We start from the raw sequence: 20477 nt of genomic DNA on the forward strand, positions 1-20477 counted from the left end.
AGAGTTGCCTATAACTACCATCTTTATCCGGATGATTCACAAAATTGCCTCTCCAGCCCTGGTGCCTCTCCTTCTCTGCAGTCTTGCATTTCCTCCTGCCTTCAGGTCAACTCTAGGATGTCCGGCTGATATCACAAGCTAAACATGCCCAAAACAGAGCACCTCATCTTCCCATCCAAACCCTGTCCTCCTCCTGCCTTTTCCATCACGGTAGAAAACGCCATTATCCTCCCTATTCATTCGATAGTATTTATTGAGCGCTTATTATGTGCAGAGCACTGTACTAAGTGCTTGGAATGTACAATTCGGCAACAGATAGAGACAATCCCTGCCCAATAATGGGCTCCCTATCTTACAAGCCCATAAGCTTGATGTTATCCTCCACTCATTTCTCTGATTCATCTCACATTTTCAGTCTGTCAGCAAATCCTGTCAGTTCTACCTTCCCAACATTGCTAAAACCTGCCCTTTCCTCTCCAACCAAACTACAACTACGCTTATCCAAGCACTTATCCCATCTCGCCTTGACTACCGAATCACCCTCCTCGTTGACCTCCTGCCTCCTGTCTCTCCCCACTCCAGTCCATATTTCACTCCTGCCTGGATCATTTTTCTAAAAAAAAAAGTTTCAGTCCACATCTCCCCATCATTCCTCAAGAACCTCCAGGGGTTGACCATCCACCTCCGCATCAAATGGAAACTCCTGACCATCGGGTTTAAAGCTCTCAGTCACCTTGCCTCTTCCCTTCTTACAACTCAGCCTGCTCATTTCACTCTTCCAAAGCCAGTTTACTCACTGTATCTCCATCTTGTCTATCTCTCCACTGATCCTCTGCCCAAGTTCTCCCTCTGACCTGGAACTCCCTTCCCCTCCATATATGACAGACCATCTCTCCCCACCTTAAAAGCCTTATTAAAATCGTATCTCCTCCAAGAGGCTTTTTCCGATTAAGCTTTCCTTTCTCCTACTCCCTCTTCCTTCTGCACTGCCTAAATACTCGAATCTGTACCTTCGTAGCACGTGATAGTCACCCCACCCTCAGCCCCAAAGCACTGATGTACATATCCGTAATTTAAATTGTCTCTTACCCTTCTAGACTGTAAGCCCCTTGAGGTCAGGCAACGTATCCAATGGCTCGTATTTGTACTCTCCCAAGCACTCAGTACAGTGCTCTGCACACAGTAACCGCTCAGAAATTACCATAAATTGGTGGTAAGTGCTTAACAAATATTATTATTAGAGTAAAAATAATAGACAAAACACATCACAGTCTTTTTAAACTATTCACTTTTATGATACGTAGAAGCAGCTACACAGAACAAGATAACTGTAATAAAAGGGTGAATCATAAAACAGTTCACACCCTGACAAAGAGTGCTTCTAGACAGACTTGAGGCTTATAATCTAAAGAGAATCGTTGAGAACTGGAAGAAGGAGTTACAGAGTGGAGGATTGTTTGTATTAATGTTGATTCATTCACTAGATCGTATTTATTCAGCGCTTACCGTGTGCAGAGCACCTAATCCCACAATAATTGTATCCCTAGAGTGAAAAGTGCGTATCTGTGTAATTCTACTGTAGGCTTCTGTAATTAATGCAAATCAATCAATCGAATAGTTTATTTCCCCTCCCAGCCTTCTAAATTTGACTACTAGTCATCTTTTTACCTTTCCCAAAATAACGTGGCCTGTCTTCGGGAAAGCAGTTTGAGAATCTTGATGATTGTTCAGTCAGATTAGAAAGAGGTGGGTTTCAAATAAAAAAAAATGACCCTTCACATTTCAAAAATCTCGGAAAATGTTTTTGAGACCTCCTATTGGTTTGGATTGCATCCACGAGGTGCTCATCAGGACTTTTCACCCTTGTCTGTTTTAATATCTAGTCACAACATTCAGCCATCAAACGTAGGCCTCGTCCCTATGTTAGCCAGGCTTAAGTTAGCGACACGCTGTAGCAAGAGTTATTAATGATAAAACAAAAATCCAAAAAAAATGTAAAGGCAAACTCTCACTTGAGCAATTTTCCAGGCTCTTCCTTGTTTAACCTCTACAAAAGTAGTTAAATTCCTTTCTTCTCCTTAGCTGTAAGCATTTAGTAAAGAAAGACTTTCATTGTTCTGTAATTTTCACAAAAACTTTATCTTGGGCTGAGATCACTAGGCTAACCGCTAACAGAGTTAAATCAATCAGTGGTATTTATTGAGCACGTATTATGTGCAGAGCACTGTACTAAGCGGTTGGGAGGGTACAGTTCGACAGAATTAGTTAAAAGGGGGATTAAAAAAAAAGATTCTTCCTTTAAGGAGAAGTCCTAGCTTGATTGCATCTGTCCATCTCTCCTTTTCAAAAGTTCAGTTGTCAGGCTCAAGGCCGGTAATGCCATTGTTAAAGGCATCTGAATTAGTGCTTGGTGATCCGCTGAGAGTTCAGGCCTTTTGCCGGTCGTGGTTGTGGAAGGAGGTTAAACTCCCCCTCCTTGGCCCAGCAGTAATGTGCATTTGGCTCAGAGAAGTCTCTTCCCAGGAAAACGAGTCTCCTGTCCGGAGGAGACTGTGAATCTGGGCAAAACCTTGGGTCTGTACCTGGTTTTCACAGTTCTGACTTAGCACTCAGTGAACTCTCATTGGTCTTCCCTTCGAAACTCGGAGGGAGCCTCACCACCTTTCTGCCGCAAAGCAAATTGCACAAGGCCTCACGGAACTTCTCGGCCACAAAAAAATACATGACGGGGTCAAGGGCACCGTTGAGGCTCGTGAGGCAGGAAGTGATGCGGTTACCGAGCGCCAGGACACGCTGTGTCTCACAGGACGTCTGGGTGCCGTCGTAATGGAGGACGTAAATATAACGGTTGACGTGGTAGGGCACGAAGCAGATCAGGAAGATCATCAGCACCATCACGATCATCTTGATGGCTTTGTCCTTGAGATGCTTCTCCACCCGACTGCCGCTCCGCAGACTCCGGATAATCAGCAGGTAGCAGGTCACGGTGGTGACGAACGGGAAGGTGAAGGCCACCGCCAAGGACACGAGAGCGTGGCGGGAGGCCTTTTCCCGGTACAGCTGCAAGCAGACGGTGGTGGAGTTCATCTCCGCCGTCTGCACGCTGACCAGCAGCGGGGCCATCGCCACGGCCACGATAACCCAGAGAAAGGCACAGGCCAGGTGGGCGTAGAGGGGCCGGCGGAGTTTGATGGACTTCACGGGATGCACGATGGCCAGGAAGCGGTCCGCACTAATGCAGGTGAGGAAGTAGATGCTGGCGTACATATTGAGGTAGAAAAGGAAGCCGGTCAGGCGGCACGGGATTTCCCCGAACGGCCAGTGGTTTCCCGAAAAGTGGTAGACCAGTCGGGTGGGGAGTACCAGCACGAAGGACAGATCGGCGACGGCGAGGTGCATCAGGAAAATGTTGGCGGGGGTACCCGACTTTTGGTCCCGGATGAAGAGCCAGAGGGCAAGGGTGTTGCCCGCGAAGGCGAGGATGAAGTCCAGCAGATAAAAAGAGGCAAAGAGAATGTTTTCCAGAGCCGTTTCTTTGCCGCATTGTTCTGAGGTTTCCAGGGAGGTGTTGAAGAACAGATTTGAGGGATCCACCGCCAGTCCATCCATGCTTCGGCACCAGGTCGGAGCAGTGAGGAAGAGCCTGAAAGAATCACAAAGGGGCCACAGAACAACTGAGCGGGTTGAGAAATTGCTGCTGATCCCCTTACTGGCTTGAATTCAGAAGGGCTGCACCGAAGATTTATCATTGGCAGCAGTATCTATTAAGCACCTACTGTGTGCGGAACACTGTACTAAGTGCTTGGGAGAGTACAGTGTAATGGAGTTGGTAGACGCGTTCCCTGTCCATAAAGAGCTTGCAGTGTGGGAGGCAGACATTAATATAAATAGATCATTTATATTTTTTTCCTGTCAAACCCTCTAGGTCTGATCAAGGAAATACTCTTCATCCTAAAGATTCAGAGAAATTCTCAATTCTAACTCTGCCTTTAGTTGCAGAAAAGGACTCAAAAAGCATTAAGTCCCCTGGTGGGAACTGGCTCAATGGCATGCCTGGTTTGGTTTTGGACTACTAATCGGATGAACATTTGCAGTGTTCTAGTGGCTTCTTCAGGGATGATGATAATAATAATAATAATGGTGTATTTAAGTGCTTACCATGTGCCAAGCACTGTACTAACTGCTGGGGTAGATACAAGCAAATTAGGTTGCACAAAGTCCCTGTCCCACGTGGGGCTCCCAGTCTCAATCCCCATTTTCCAGATGAGGGAACTGGGACACAGAGAAGTGAAGTGACTTGCCCAAGGTCACATGGCAGGCAAGTGGCGGAGGCAGAATTTGAACCCAGGCCCTCCTGACTCCCAGGCTCCATCCACTACTCCATGCTGCTAGCACAGATACAAGTTTGGGCATGATATGTACATTCAAGGATTCAAATTGTTACTGTTGTACAACTTTTTCATGCCACTCCACTTGAAACATGGAGGAAATGAATTAATGTTTGTCCTGTAGCCTCCTTGGAAGTAGTCACTTCTAGACTATGAGCCCGTTGCGGGCAGGGAAGGTGCCGTTTATCGTTGTAGTGTAATAATAATAGTGTTGGTATTTGTTAAGCACTTACTAAGTGCAGAGCACTGTTCTAAGTGCTGGGGTAGGTACAGGGTCATCAGGTTGTCTCACGTGAGGCTCACAGTTAATCCCATTTTACAGATAATGTTGGCAATTGTTAAGCACTTACTATGAGCTGAGCAATGTTCTAAGCGCTGGGGTAGATACAGGGTCATCAGGTTGTCCCACGTGAGGCTCACAGTCTTAATCCCCATTTTACAGATGAGGGAACTGAGGCACAGAGAAGTGAAGTGACTTGCCCACAGTCACACAGCTGCAAGTGGCAGAGGCGGGATTTGAACCCATGACCCCTGACTCCCAAGCCCCGGGCTCTTTCCACTGAGCCACGCTGGTTCCAGAGTGTTTAGTGTAAAATTGAAGTACTCACAGTTAGAGGTCCCCCAGAGGGAGGGTTCTGGAAACGAGTGTAGATCAGCTGAGCTGGCAGTGAGCTGAAGGGGGGCCCAAAGGCTTTGGCTGGAGTGTGGAGAAGAGGATGACTTTTGGGGAACGACGAGTGTGAACACGATGGGGGTCACTAGTTATGTCAGTGGAAGCCCTAGATGAGCCAGTCTCCCAGGTCACCCAACTTGTAGGCCAGAGCTATTAATTCAGTGCGAAGAGTAGGATCACGTAAGATCCAAAACCTGAAAAAGAAGCAATTAAATCTATCAGGTTTCTTTCCTAGAAGAGAGAATTTCACCTATTACCCCTTTCTCTGCAGCTTGTGCTGTTAATGAGTTAGACATTAATGCCCTTAACTCACTGGCCACTGCCCTTTACCCCCCGCAAGGACTCTCATCGAGAGGCAAAAGATCCCAAATTGCATGTTTTACTGCAGTTGGGGAGAGCAGTGCTATGTAGAGGAAACATCAGTGAACAAATGAAAGGTAAAGAAAATAGGACTTTATTACTTTGCACTTTGATGGGAGAGCATTTCTGTCCTTAAAAAAAAAAAAAGGCACTTTGGAGTTCCTTCTGGGTGCAGTCAAATTGCTTCATCACTAACCAGTTCAGAGCCTTTTATTACCATTGTTAGAACTTCAGCAATAAATATTTCTTCTTAAATGTCTGCTCTAACAATTTTAGTTCAAAAGAGCAAACCTTTAGTCTGGAGCCATCCTACATAGTAGTAGTTTGGTTTAAATGTTTCTGCTTACACCGTTTTCTTCTAAAAGCATACTGCAGTAGTAATAATGATATTTGTTAAGTGCTTTCTATGTGCAAAGCACTGTTCTAAGTGCTGGGGAGGATACAAGGTGATGAGGTTGTCCCACACGGGGCTCACGGTCTTCATCCCCATTTTACAGATGAGGGAACTGAGGCACAGAGAAGTTAAATGACTTGCCCAAAGTCACACAGCTGACAAGCGGCGGAGCTGGGATTTGAACCGATGACCTCTGACACCCCAGCCCATGCTCTTTCCACTGAGCCACGCTGCTTCTCTGTTAAACAGTAATAAAACAATATGGAATTCTTTGGCTAGTCCATCACCATGTGGGGCTCACAGACTTAATCTCCACTTTACAGTTGAGGCACAGAGAGGTTGAGTGACTTGCCCAAAGTCACCCCGGAGGCAAGTGGCAGAGCCGGGATTAGAACCCAGGTCCTCTGACTCTCAGCTCTGTGCTCTTTTCACTAGGCCATGCTGCCGTTCGTTGATGCCTATTCCCAGCACTTGTAAGAGTATATTCAGTTGAACATTCAATTTTATTTACTCTTACGCCTCTCATTGTGAGTTATTTCTTTGCCTGTCTCCCCCATCAGTGTATAAACTCCTCGTGGGTGTGGATTATGTCTCTTTCTTCTGTTGTACATCCCAAGGGCTCGGTACGGTACGATGCAGTAAGTAGCATTCAATAAATAGCATTACCTACTATGGGATAGCTTAGGTGCAGTTCTGTGTAGATCATCTTTGGCGGTCTCTTCCAACTCTGGATTCTCCAAATTGTTGAGAGACTGGGAATTCATAGGCAGATGGAAAAGAGGATTTGTTTAGCCCCTGAACTCTCCCCTCATAGAGACACGGCTTTACCTTGCTGCTCAAATGGCAGCAAGATATTTTAGTTGCTGTGCTGAGACTTAAGACATTAACAGTAAAAGCCTCTGTCCTCAGTGACCCACTAAATAGTGACAAAGGAGGGGTGAACTAGACAGCCATGCAGGGAAAAAGCAGGCTCCATCACTCTCATGTCAGGAGAAGGGTTGGCATCTCTAGATCGATCAATCAGTAGTATTTGTCAAGCACTTACTGGATGCAGATCACTATACTAAGTGCTTGGGAAGGTACAATAATGGTCTAGAAAAAGAGTATTCCAAAAGTGAGTGTTTGAATAGGCCACAGGCGCATTTCCTTAGTGGAAATATTTACTCATGTTTTGATTCTAGTACCTTGAAAAAGCCAAAGCAACAGAGTAACTAAGGAGCACAGATTGCAAACCAAATTACCACACTTCATGTATCACACTCCCACGTTTCCTTTCTCAATTGCAAGGCAGTCAAGCTTTTTGGGAAGGAGAGAAGAGAGAGAAAAAGGTGTGGTGATATCCACGACTGCCTGAAGTCATTTACGGTGTGCCAGGTCAGAAGGACTCCTCCCAGTTAATCCATATTGGTCTTTTTAGAAGATTTTATTTTTTTAATCGGAGAGTTCACATCTTCCTATTACTACCCTGTGATTTTTGGATCACTTCCAATCAGTCTAGTCTTACCTGAAATGTTTCTTGCTCCAAATGCTTCCAGAAGTCTGACCATTCCTTTCTGGTTAGGGTTGGGAAAAGGGGCAACCCATCAGTTAATAGTAATGATGATGATCATAACTGCAGTCTTTGTTAAGCTTACTACGGGCCAAACACTGTGCTGAGCACTGAAGTAGATGATGATAATAACTATTAACGGTACTTGTTAAGTCCTCCCTATGTGCCAAGCACCTTTCTAAGTGCTGGGGTAGATACAAATTAGTCAGGTTGGACATAGTCTCTATCCCACATGGGGCTCATACTCTTAATTTCTGAAGCCCAGAGAAGTGAAATGACTTGCCTAAGGTCACACAACAGACAAGTGGCAGAGCCAGGATTAGAATCAAGGTCCTTCTGTCTCCCAGGCCCGTGCTCTATCCACTAAGCTGCGCTATGCTGAATCAAAATAATCAGGTTGGACACAGCCCCTGTCCTATACAAGACTCAGTCTAACAGGGAGCGAGAACAGGTACTAAATCCCCATCTTTCAGATGAGGTAACTGAGGCATAGAGAAGTTAAGGGACTTGTCCAAGGTCACACAGCACTCAATCGGCAGAGCTGGGATTAGAACTCAGGTCCTCTGACTCTCAAGCATGTACTGTTTCCACTAGACTGAGCTGCTTCTCAAAGTATTTATTAAGCGTCTCCTGTCTGAGCGCCGTATTAGGTATTTGGGATAGTACAATAAAATTAGTAGCTGTAATTTGTGCCCTCAAAATTCTTACCATCTAGAGGGGGAGGCAGACATTAAAATAAATTGCAGGTAGGAGGAAGTGATAGAATACGCAGATACATAAATACTGCAGGAGGTTGTCAGTATTTACATGTTTAGGTAGTGTGGAAGTGCTGAAGGGGCCACTGGAGAAATATAAAGTGGGGAGATTAGAAATTAATCCAGGAGGAGATTAATGTATCGCTCATGGAGGAGATACAGTTTCCAAAGGATTTTGAAGATGAGGAGAGCAGTAGGCGGTCGGATGTGAAGAGAGAGGGAATTCCAGGCAGGAGAGAAGACATTGGCAATAAACTGGCATAAGGAAAGTTCCTTGGGAGTTCAAATAAGGAAAATTTTTGCAACTCAAATTCTGACTTAAATAACTCCTCCACATTTAGATCAATTGGTAGTATACACTGAACACTTGCTGTGTGCAGGTCACTGTACTAAGTGCTTGGGAGAGTATAACACAACAGAGTTGGTAAATGCAATCCTTGCCCACAGCGAGCTTACGGCTTACATAGGGAGGGAGGAGCAGGTATTAAAATTGATTCAGGGGAAGGAAAATAATAGTGTATAAGAATTTTTACATATGTACTTATAGGGCTGTGGTATCGAGTTGCTTGAGGAATACACATAAAAGTGCATAGTCAACACCAGAGGAGAGGGTAGATAAGAGAAATAAAGGTTTAGTCTGGGAAGGTTTTGTGTTGGATTTGCGATGCCGCTCTTTTGACGCCCCAGAAGACTTTACAGACACTATCAAAATGAATTAAAGTCTCCCATCTTTTCTAGGAAGCGGATGGGATATGCCACCATTTTATAGAGAAAATCGGTAATGAGAGTAGGTTCAAGAGACCTGGGCCCTCAACCACTCAATCTAGCAGGAGGAAGGAAAATAACTTAAAATATTAGAAAAGGGAATCATTCTGTCCAGCCACAGAGTGGCCCCATTCCTCTGTGGTATCTAGTCGGACAGCATTTCTACGATACAGGAAAGTCACCCTTAAAGGAGCCTTGTTTGGAGTCAGGAAATCTGGAAGCACACAGGCCATATTGCAGACTGTCTCAGCCATAGCAACTAATGAAATTAAAGACTGAGTGGGGGGTGACCGGGGATGAGATGATAGGGCTTGCTTGTGAATTTATCTTTTTCCCTGAGCCTAGCGACGACATTCAAGCCTGGCCCATAGTAAGGACTTAACAAACACCGTAATTATTATTCAAGGTTTTGTGAATTTCTAGGTTCATTTTAAGGAAAAAAAAAGAAAGAAAAAGGGAAAAAAAGTCTTGCGTTACCACCTAGCCCTTAGAAAATATAGAAGTCGTGCTTTGCACTAAAGAATTCAAAGAATGGTAAAAAGAGTATCTCAAGTCCTCAAAATATTCCATTTTCAGTACATTGCTTCCCCTCTACAGGCAGGAATACTAAGCCAAGAGAAACGGGCTGCCAAAAAATCAAGGTGCAAAAGCATCCCAAGAGTCCTACCTATGTTGCCTGTCCCTGCGATAGCGGCAGAATCGTGGAGAAGGAGATGGGGCTTGGCCACCCCAGTCCAGGGTCCAAGCACCTAGGCGGGGCTTCTCTCTTTTTGCTAAATGTTTAGGAAACCGTCTAGCTCCTTACCGCAGTTATTCATTGCAATTAAGTATGTCCCTGAGAGGTGAGTCACTATCATTTTGTCTCAATTTTACCGATCCGTTGATGAAAGAAGTTAGGTTCATCAGAGATGTTCATTCCTGATTAAACTTGGGGCTGGGATCATTAATCCACTCCACTCACTCCCCAGGGGCTCAGATCATGAAACTGAGCAGTCATCAATTTTTTTGAAAATGAATGAAAATGTAAATGTGCAGTTCGAGTTTCCAGCTGAGAGGTTTAGCCCGACGATGCCACAGTACTAATGAAAAGAAACTTCTTAGGACACTATAGTTTTTAAAAAAACTTTTACTTCCAAGCGATATGAATGAGTATGCCTTAATTATTTGTATGCTGCTATAAAGTACTTGACCATTTGTACCACTGTGAAAATAGGAAGCTGCTAATATTTTTTGCTATCACCAATTTCCATCTGTTCTAGGGTGGAAATTATGAGAGAACATTTTGGAGGGCTGTACAGTCACTGTAATAAAAAAGCAATTTACTGAACTGAAAATTGGCTCTCAAAATAACTCCTTGTTGATGTTTTCCTCATGTATAATCGTTTCATTTCAGAACTGAGCACTGAGTCAGGTGCTATTCGCAATATCCATTTTTTGAATTTTTAACGAAACACCCAAACAGATTCTCACATATGCAAGTCTAGAATCCTCATTAACACAGTTGTTGAAAACCCTAATAGGGAAGACACTGTATTAAGTTCCTTAGGAAACTATTACCTGGAGAAATGAATACTTCCATCTGTAACAGTCCTGCCTGCCACTCTGACTTGGAGGGTTGGGATTTAATGATTAGCAAGGATGTTGTTGTGGGCAGGGAATGCATCTACCAACTCTGTTAGATTGCACTCTCCCAAGTGCTTAGAACAGAGTTCTGCACAAAGTAAGTGCTCAATACATACGACTGATTGGTTGGCAACTCAGGGAGAGGGGAAGAATATAGAATTTCCCATGCTCTCTGTATTTGACCTTGCCGACATGAGTTACACTACCTAAGCATCAGCATTCATTCAATCTCATCTATTGAGTGCTTACCATGTGGAGAGCACTGTACTAAGCTAGGGAGAGTACAATACAACAATAAACAGATTTTCCCTGCCCACAACGAGCTTACAGTCTAGGGGTGGCGGGGGAACAGGTATCAATACAAATAAATAAATTACAGATATGAAGCCACCCTTACGAGCAGCAGTTTCATCTAATCTCCGAGCAGACGGCAGTCCTGGAGCTTACCTCTTGAGCTGTCCAGGTGGAAGAGAGAGTTCTCTGAAGTGGAGGTCGGGGAAGGTCTCCCTGATGCCTGCAAATCAAGGAAAAGCAGAGACCCACACGTTGATCCCAAGGGAATAACGGAGGGATGGTCCAGAAGGGTCAGCTGCCGGCTCAGTGAGGGGGCCGGGACGGAGCCCTCGTATATAAAGACGCTCGTTGGCTCTGAGGGCGCGTTATCGACTTACATTAGAGGGAGGGGAGATGGCCCACGCTCACAGTGAAAGACTGGCTTCATTCCGTGTTCGGAGGGGGATCCACGGCTATAATAATTATGAATATTTCTAATGTGCTTCCCCCCTCCCCCCGATGGCAGGAATCTCTCTGAAGTTTCTCTGAACCCCCAGCCTCTTATATTTACAGACGGCGGAGTCTGTGATTATTTTAGAAGGGGTGGACTGGGGCTGGAGGTGATTCTAGCTAGTATTAATAGACACAACAGGACATTTCAGAATAGGATAATTCCACAACAGTGGGGGTGAGGGGGGGGTAAAGGGGCTTGCTGCCATGGTGACGGGTGCGGGCTTTCAGGACTGCACTTGGCCACAAATAGAGGAGGGTCTATGGTGTGGCACAGAGAGTTTGTGAATGGGGAGGGGGGTGATAATGGCCCGTCAGTGCGGAGGGTTGAAGGCTTCTTGTTATACTGAATGAGAGGGGACTCTTTCAGGGCGGTTGCTGTAGGGTCCCAGTGTCCTGCCCTGTATAATTAGTCTCCATTTGACTTGGCTGGATAAAATCGATGCTTTTATCTGGATGCGAGCACAGCTGCATACTCCCTCATAATAGGCCGCTGTCTGCTGTCCCAAGGGACCGGGGCTCCGTCTGGGAGGACCGTCGGCCCTGGACCCGCAGAGACGCTCTTTCTCTCAGAAGTGGTGGCCCGGAAAATCAGGGCTTGGGCTTTCTCTTCCACATACCGATGAACCCCTCGTGGGGGGTAAGAAATACTTGCTTTGTCTCGGTTGGAGATGCCGGCAAGTGTCAAGAGGGGAACCGCAGCGGGGTGGCTGAGATGCAGTCCCGGCAAGGTCACTCCCTTACCACCTCTGGAAGAGTCTGAATGGTCTGGGGACAAATGGGATGTAAAAAAGCTACCCCCCCATTCCCCTTTTAGGCCTGTATGTTCCTACATTTTTACGACTTGAACAGTTCTGTTAGTCCTTTCTAATCAATCAATCAGTGGTACGTACTGAACACTTACTGTGTGCCGACCACTATGCTAAACGCTTGGGACAGTACAGTCCAACAGAGTCAGTAGACGAGATCCCTGCCCACAAGGAGCTTGGGATCCAGTAAAAGTATCTGGGAAGCAGCATGTCCTAGCAGAGAGAGCACGGGCCTGGCAGTCGGAGCACCTGGATTCTAATCCTGGCTCCACACATACCTGCCGTGTGACCTCGGGCAAGTGACTTAACTTCCTTGGGTCTCAGTTCCCTCATCTGCGAAATGAGGATTCAATACCTGTTATTTCTCCTACTTAAACTGTGAGCCCCACGTGGGACCTGGTTATCTTGTGGCTTAGTGGAAAGAGCCCGGGCTTGGGAGTCAGAGGTCGTGGGTTCTAATCCCGGCTTTGCCACTTGTCTGCTGTGTGACCTTGGGCAAGTCACTTCACTTCTCTGGACCTCAGTTACCTCATCTGTAAAAGTGGGAATTAAAAAAATGTGAGCCCCTCATGGGACAATCTGATTACCCTGGATCTACCCCAGAGCTTAGAACAGTGGTCAGCATGTAGTAAGCACTTAACAAATATAATAATTATTATTATTATCTTATTATTATCTTGTACCCACCTCAGTACTTAGTATAGTGTTTGGCATAGAGTAAGAGCTTATTATTACTATTTTTAGTATCTGCAAATCTGGTGTGGATAGACAAAAGTTCTGAGACCTAGTTGTGTCGGTAACAAACGGTATCATGAATGTAGAATTTTGTTGATGAAGTTTTATTCACTGGGAGTGAGTTCTGTTCAGTGCAAGTCCTCATTTCTTGGGTCGTCTTCAGGAGAGATTTCCGGTCCCTTTGAACCTGTCCTTCAATGGCATGGTGGAGGGTGCATTAAGCGTTTCTATGATGAAGATGCCCTCAGTGAGTCTTTGCTTCCAAGCTTTCCCCACAGTTGATAGAGCCCCAGCAGGCATTCCCCTGCCTGTCAAGGCAGGACTAGAACCCAGGTCTCCTGATTTCTAGAGCTCTGCTTTTGCCATTAGATCAACAGCAGGGCTGAGAGGTCCACATACAGTATAAATATTTGCATCCTGGGGCCCTGAATAGGGGATGTGTTTACCACCTCTGTTATATTGTACTCTGCTAAATGCTTAGTACAGTGCTCTACACACAGTAAGTGCTCACTAAATATGAGTGATTAATCAATTGCAGCAAATTCAGAGACAGTAAAACGGAGAGTCACGTGCCACAGATCAGGGAGTCCACCAATCCTCTACATTTTCTTCTATGGGGGGTGTTTAAAATAATTGGGAAACAGCATGGCGTAGTTGATAGAGCCCGGGCCTAGGAGTCAGAAGGTAATGGATTCTAATCCTGACTCCTGACACTTCACTTCCCTCTGCCTCAGTTCCCTCATCTGTAAAATAGGGATTGAGACTGTGAGCCCCACATGGGACAGGGACTGTGTCCAACCTCATTTGCTTTTATCCACCCCATTGCTTAGTACCGTGTCTGGAACACAGTAAGTGCTTAACAAATATCGCAAGTGTTGTTATTGTTAATTCCTGTCATTTGCATTGTGCCATACTGTATCTTTAAGATCATTTTTGCTGACCTTACTTGTATTCAATTTATGCCTCATCCCGAGAAATATGTGCACAAGATGCTCCTTTAGGCATTCTGGTGCATACGCACATTCAGGTAAAATTCTGGTAGAATATTAGTACTGTGAATCATTCACTGTAATGAAATCTTCCTAGCCTGATCCCTCTTAACTTTTCTATAAATTTCCCATCTCGTTGGCTGTGAGCCACCAAACTTTATAACAAAATATTTCTGACTCTACTAACCTCTTGAGGAGCTGCAATAAGGTGCCTTCTCTGAATGCTGGCCTCCATTTTGTTCTCATCTTCCTGAAGACATGCCCCACAGTGTATGGAATGGGGAGAAGTGGAGAAATTCTAGCTCTGCCATGTATTTCACCGCTACCTCCTGATTTTTAGAGCTCCGCTTTTGCCATTAGACCAAGAGCCGGGTTGAGAGGTTCACGTACAGTATAAACATTTGCATCCTTGGGGCTATCTAGAATGTGCTCCATCTGATGAGCAGAGGCCGTTGCCAGGGAGTGGAGGGGAAATCTTTTTTTTTTTTTGTAATGGAGCAGCCCTAGGCCACTGCAGACAGAAGGTGAACCTCAGGACTGTGATGATTTCTGGGCGTAGTAAAGAGGGATCACTCCCAGCCTGCATCCCAGCTGCCTGGCATCTCCAGGGCTGCTTCCTCTCTCTTCATCCTTCAGAGTTTGGAATGACTGTAAGCTCATCCTCTAGACCGTAAGCTCGTTGTGGACGGAGAACACGTCTACCAACTCTGTTATTTCTTATATTGCACTCGCCCAAGCGCTTAGTACAGTGCTCGGCACACACTACGCGCTCAATAAATACCATCGCTTTATTGATTTCTGGCTGCTCAGATGGTCTCTTTCTGCTCTCTTCCCCCTCATGTTGCCAAGGAACATCCTTGCTGTCTTGGCACATGGGGGCCATTTTCCCTTCCTGTTACACCTTGGTGGGCTGAAACTCATGTCGGATCCAGCTGAGCTATTCAGGAGCCTCCCAGAGTTACTAAAAGCAGTTGAACCAGAGACCACTATAAGTAGGGGAGTAGGGGGACCCATGGGTGGCCAAGAAACCACTCAGAACAACCATGGGAGGAGCACTTGACCAAACTCCATCACAACACGGATCCAGTAGAACAAATTTAATTGGACATTCCAAGGAATTTTGTCGTAACGGGATTTCACTTGTATTGGGTGTCCATTGTGATCTCAGGTATTTCCTTAGCCATTTAAGGATGCACCACATACTGCTGTGTGACCTCGGGCAAGTAATTCAACTTCTCTGTGCTTGTTTCCTCATCTTGTTAAATGGGGATTCGACTGGGAGTCCCTTGTGTTATCTTGTATCTACCCCAGCTTGGTACATAGAAAGTCTTTAAAAAATATCCATTATTATTATTGTTATTGTTATTACTGTAGAGATTCTGTCATTTCTGCCCCATCCCCTCTGCCCCACCCTTTGTCCACTATGCTGAACCACTAATTCCCTGTTTGCACATGGAGGTGAATCCAAGAATAGAAACTGGTTCAGATAATGCAAGTTGTGTCTAGAAGTGTGTTTGAGTGCGCACATCCATCCCTCCCCCACCCCCAGTGAATCTCACGTTAGAGGAGACGGTGGTTATTTCACAAATTGATCTGGAAACGTTCAAAAAGAAGACTTTATTCGAATGCTTATAGGTCAATTGATGGTATTTATTGAGCACCTGTTTATGGAGCACTGTCTTAAGAGCTTTGGAAAGCACAATACCATAGAGTTGGTACACTTGTTCCCAGATGCAAGGAGCTTACTGTCTAGATGGGGAGACAGGCATTGATATAAATGAATAAATTACAGATAGGTAAAAAATGCCATGGGGCTGGAGGTGGAGGAAATATCAAGTGCTTAAAGGATATAGCTCCAGCTGCATAGGTGACATGGGCAAGGGAGGAGAGGAAATGAGAGGAAGGCATCTTGGATTTTAATAAGGCTCTGAAGGTGGGGAGAGTAGGAGGTCTGTCGGATGTGAAGGGGGAGGAAGTTCCAGGCCAGAGAGGGGACTTGGCAAGGGGTCGGTGGTGAGACAGACGAGCTCAGGTACAATGAGGAGGTTGGCATTAGAGGAGTGAAATTGAGGACTGGGTTGTGGCAGAAACTCATCGAGGTGGGAGGCAGAGAGCTCATTGAGTGCTTCAAAGCTGATTTGGCTGATGTGGAGGTGGGTGGGCAGGAGTTGGGAGATGTGGACTGAATGCATTTTTAGAAAAATGATCTGGGCAGTGGAGTGCAGTGTAGGCTGGAGAGGGGAGAGACAGGAGGAAAGAGAAGTCAGCCTGTTAAGATGAAATATGTTGTGTACTTGGATCAGTTTGGATGGAGAGGAAAAGGGTGGATTTTAGTGCTGTTGTGAAGGGAGAACCGACAGGATTTGGTGACTTACTGAATATGTGGGTTGAGAAGCAGCATGGCAGGAGCACAGAATTGGAAGTCAGAGGGCGTGGGTTCTAATCCTGGCTTCGTCACCTGTCTGCTGTGTGACCTTGGGCAATTCACTTAATTTCTCTGGGCCTCAGTTACCTCATCTGTAAAATGGGGATTAAGACTGTGAGCCTCATATGGGGCAGGGACTGTGTCCAACCTGATTACCTTGTATCTACTCCAGCACTTAGATCAGTGCTTGGCATACAGTAAACACTTAAATACCATTATTATTATTATTACTGCTACTAATAATAAATGAGAACCATAAGTTGAGGCTGATGCCCAGGTTATGAGTTTGTGAGACAGGAAGGGTAGTGGTGTTGTCTGCAGTGATGGAAAAGAAAGGGGGAGGGTACCGGGTTTGGCTGGGAAGAAGTTCTATTTTAAAATGTGGGATGTTTAGAAAAGATAAGCAAAAGGAAGTTTAGGTAATGATTTTTGAGGCCATTCTAACAGTGTAGTGGTTTGGGTGGAAAGGTTACTGTGAGATCCCATAGAAGGACTCAGAGTAGGTCAATAAACAGGAGAATGCTCCCTCGATCTGGGAGGAGGTCATAATATCCATTGGAAGCTCAGAATCTGGGTCTTACAGTCTCAGGATCCACTCTTTTTGCCTTTCGTTAGGGATTCTGGGGAAAATGTTGGAAACGTTAAAAGGTTCAAGAAGGGCTTAAGGTTTATTAGAGGAAAGTGTTAAAGATGTTTGGTAATGCTGCCTTAACTGGGAAGATAGATATCACAGAGGACAACCATCATACGATTCTTCCAAGCTTCCTCTGTTGCCACAACTAGAAACCAGATTCTGAGCCGACTGGACGGCTGGTCTAACACAACATGGCATGGATTGTGGGCTAATTTCATTCCTATCTCCTAGGCACTTGTGCAGACCATGCCACAACCGAGAGAAAGCCAAGGGCCTGGGCAAGTATATCTGCCAGAAGTGTCACCTGATTATCGACGAGCAGCCCCTGATGTTCAAAAATGATTCGTACCATCCAGACCACTTCAACTGCGTGCACTGTGGGTAGGTAGCCTGGACCCCACCGCACTTATGTACATATCTTTAAATTATTCATTATGAATTATTCATATTATTATCTGCCTCCCCCTCCAGACTTTAGTAAGCTCGTTATGGGCAGGGACTGCGTCTGCTAATTCTATTGTATTGCACTCTCCCGAGCGCTTAGTATGGTGCTCTGCAAATAGAAAGCGCTCACTAAATATCATTGATGGATTGACGCTGGCCGTCCCTTAGCTAATGACTCTGAGCCTGTGGGACAGTTAGATGGATCACACAGCACAGCCTCTGTTTGATGGGGCTCTGCCTCAAATTTTATGGCCTCAAGTCTGGCCAAAACAAGGTGGACGGGGCAGATTTAAAGGAGAGAGCAGTATTTCTTCTGGTCCGTGATTAATGTTCCCTGCCTGCTGGTGTTTCTTGGGAGACACTGAAAGATGATCTTTTGAAGGATGTAGACAGTGTTGGGAGATTTCTGCTTTTGTGATTTTTGCCCCCCTCCCCCACCTGCCCAAGCATCGCTTTCTTGGAAGGCCTCCAGGGTAGTCTTCCTGAGGAGGCCTGAGGTGGTCTAAGATCCCAGGTTTGTGTTTCAGGAAGGAGCTGACTGCTGAAGCCAGAGAGCTGAAAGGAGAGCTCTACTGCCTGCCCTGCCATGACAAGATGGGGATCCCCATCTGCGGCGCCTGTCGCAGGCCCATCGAAGGGCGCGTGGTCAACGCTCTGGGGAAGCAGTGGCACGTCGAGGTGAGGCCCTCAGTACCGTATTCTGATGGGAAAGATGTGCTTCTGGCAAGAAAATGCGAGGGAACGTTGAGAATTCCTTGCCAAGTGCCCTCTTTCCTTGTCCTGGCCAGGGACTACCCAGGCCTTCTGGTTCTTTCTTTCTCCTTCCTGTTCCTCAAGTTTTTACCATTCACTATTCATTAAGAACACCTCCAAAAGTAAAAGGTGAAACTGAAATCAGTCCATTTTGTTCCTAATTGATTGCTCTGGGGAAGGGTTGAGGGAAGCAGGAGGTTAACTGTCTTATTGACTAAAATGAGGTCTCTGGACTTGCATGTATTTTGAGCCTCCATGCTATTCTGCTCCCTTCTGTCACAGGTCACTGAGATTTGGCTGTCACAGATAGCTCTCGGTTTGCTTGAAGTCCCCATGACTCCATGGAGTTCCTGAAAAGACACTCTGGCATCCATCCCCTAGTTGGGGTTACTCCCCTCGTTCTCTCTGCGTAGAGAGATGTGAAAATCAGACTATGAAGAGCAGGTGTCCACATTGGGTACCCTTCCCAACCCCCTGGAATTTTTTTTTCTGAAGTTTTGGATTCATGTAATGACTTTTCCTTCTCCAGCATTTTGTGTGCGCCAAATGTGAGAAGCCATTTCTGGGTCATCGACACTATGAGAAGAAGGGTCTGGCGTACTGTGAGACCCACTACAACCAGGTAAATTTGACCTGCTGTGGGGAAGTTGGATGACAAACCCAGGGGATCACGTTTAGGCTTCAGGTAGAAATGGGGCCTGTTGAGCCACTAAATCACTAGTAGCCTCTCCCTCCCCTTGACCCAGTAAAATCACTAGTAGCCTCTCCTTACCTCATCCCCAGAGTGATGAAATGGGTCTGCCCCATCAGTTAAGACTGAAGGCTTTCACCCAATGTAAACTCTTTGAAGGACTCAGAAAAGTCACCCAATCCATCTCCCCTGCCTTTAGACAGACCCTTACCTAAACCATCCCAAACAGATGATCGATCAAGTCAGTGGTATTTATTGAGCACTTACAGTGTGCAGAGCACAGTCCTAAGCTCTAGGGAGAGCACAATGTAACAGAGTTGGTAGACACGTTCTCTGCCTCCAATGAGCTTACGTTTTAGAAGGATGATGATTTTTCCAGTCTCGAAAGGTTTTCAAGAAAGGTGATCGATCCTAAAATCTCCTTCCGAAGCGTGTTCCAATGCCTAATGGTCCTTTCTGACAGCAAATTTTTCCTTCCATCTTCTTCCATGCTGCAGTTTCCTCACAACTCACTAGCAGTAGCTGGCCTAAATGGTTGAGTGTTTGACTAGCAGCCTCTCATTTAGCTTGGGAGTCAGAGGACGTGGGTTCTAATCCCAGCAGCCACTTGTCTGCTGTGTGATCTTGGGCAAGTCACTTAACTTCTCTCTGCTGGTTACCTGATCTGTAAAATGGGGATTCAGACTGTGAGCCCCAAGTGGCACGGGGACTATGTCCCTGATTACCTCGTATCTACCCTAACAATCAGCAAGGTACTTGACAGATGATAAGCACTTAATAAATACCACAATTATTATTATTATTTTGAGCAGCTCTGGTGCTGTGCCCTTATAGGCTCTGGGGAGATTGTTCCTGCTGGCGAAATTGGAAACAAGCCAGCTCTAATGAATGCCACGCCTGTGCCTCTCATATCTGTATTATGTATCATATCTGAAATTTATGTACATATCTGTAATTTATATTACTGTCTTGTCTCCTCCTTTAGATTGTAAGGTCATTGTGGGCAGGGAATGTGTCTTATATTGTACTCTCCCAAGTGCTTAGTACAGTGCTCTGCACACAGTAAGCGCTCAATAAATATGATTGACTAATGCTGTTGTGGCAGAGAACAAGAGCCTGGCTGTTGAGGACATGGGTGGCTTTTTATTGTTTCGAGGCCTCTGTACTTTCAAATGGCCAAGTACAAGGTGTGGGGTCTGGTGTTTTCTGGAACTTCCATGCCTCTGATAAGAGAGCTCCTTCCTCTTATTTGTCAACTCTGAGGGAAAGGTTTCTTGCGGTGTGGCTTGTGGGAGTTGGCTTTGACTTGTAATTGCTTCTTAAGAGATTTTGGCATCAGGAGTTGCTTATCCTGGGGCAATATTCTGACCCAGCAGTTATTTTTATCTGAGAGAGGGAGATTGAGTGCAAGAGTTCATAAATGTTTTGGGTAAAGTAAACCACTATGGAAGAGCGCTAAACTGTGTGCAGAAGAGACCCAACTCCCCAGATTACCGCCCACGCCCCGGACCCTCTTCTATCCTCTTCCTCGTCTTCATTCTTGTCCTCGTCTTCATTGCTGCCCGGATCATCTTTCTACAGGCACATTCAGGGCATGTCACCCCCTTCCTCAAAAATCTCTAGTGGTTGCCTATCCAACTCCGTATTAAACAAGAACTCCTCCCCGTTGGCTTTAAAGCTCTCCATCCCCTTGCCCCCTCCTACCTC

The 20477-nt window shown here is 45.7% G+C and overlaps 2 protein-coding genes across 9 annotated transcripts in view; one reads left to right on the forward strand and one right to left on the reverse strand.

The window, feature by feature from the left end:
- LIMS2 (LIM zinc finger domain containing 2) overlaps positions 1-20477 on the forward strand; it is an 81721-nt gene that overhangs the window by 50011 nt on the left and 11233 nt on the right. For all 5 annotated transcript variants that reach the window (XM_029060311.2, XM_029060322.2, XM_007670304.3 and 2 more), the window contains exons 5-7: positions 17114-17263; positions 17854-18004; positions 18609-18701. In XM_029060311.2, the coding sequence (XP_028916144.1) occupies positions 17114-17263; positions 17854-18004; positions 18609-18701 (394 nt within the window). The remainder of the gene's footprint in view (positions 1-17113; positions 17264-17853; positions 18005-18608; positions 18702-20477) is intronic.
- On the reverse strand, positions 1271-11412 carry GPR17 (G protein-coupled receptor 17). Of its 4 annotated transcripts, XM_029060356.2 has the most exons (5): positions 11179-11412; positions 10955-11021; positions 6482-6567; positions 4997-5255; positions 1271-3643 (listed from the first exon to the last, which is right to left on the reverse strand). In XM_029060356.2, the coding sequence occupies exon 5, from the start codon at positions 3607-3609 to the stop codon at positions 2590-2592; it is 1020 nt and encodes a 339-aa protein (XP_028916189.1). In that variant the 5' UTR covers positions 3610-3643; positions 4997-5255; positions 6482-6567; positions 10955-11021; positions 11179-11412; the 3' UTR covers positions 1271-2589. The 4 variants fall into 4 exon arrangements, with proteins under 4 accessions (XP_028916189.1, XP_028916206.1, XP_028916173.1 ...); XM_029060373.2 differs by lacking the exon at positions 6482-6567; XM_029060340.2 differs by having other exon boundaries at positions 10955-11339.

This window comes from Ornithorhynchus anatinus, chromosome 1 (genome assembly GCF_004115215.2).
Source record: "Ornithorhynchus anatinus isolate Pmale09 chromosome 1, mOrnAna1.pri.v4, whole genome shotgun sequence".
NCBI classification, from domain to species: Eukaryota; Metazoa; Chordata; class Mammalia; order Monotremata; family Ornithorhynchidae; genus Ornithorhynchus; species Ornithorhynchus anatinus.

Excerpts from the sequence above, each read along its gene's own strand:
- GPR17 (XM_029060373.2), bottom strand. The coding sequence starts at position 3,609 with ATGGATGGACTGGCGGTGGATCCCTCAAATCTGTTCTTCAACACCTCC.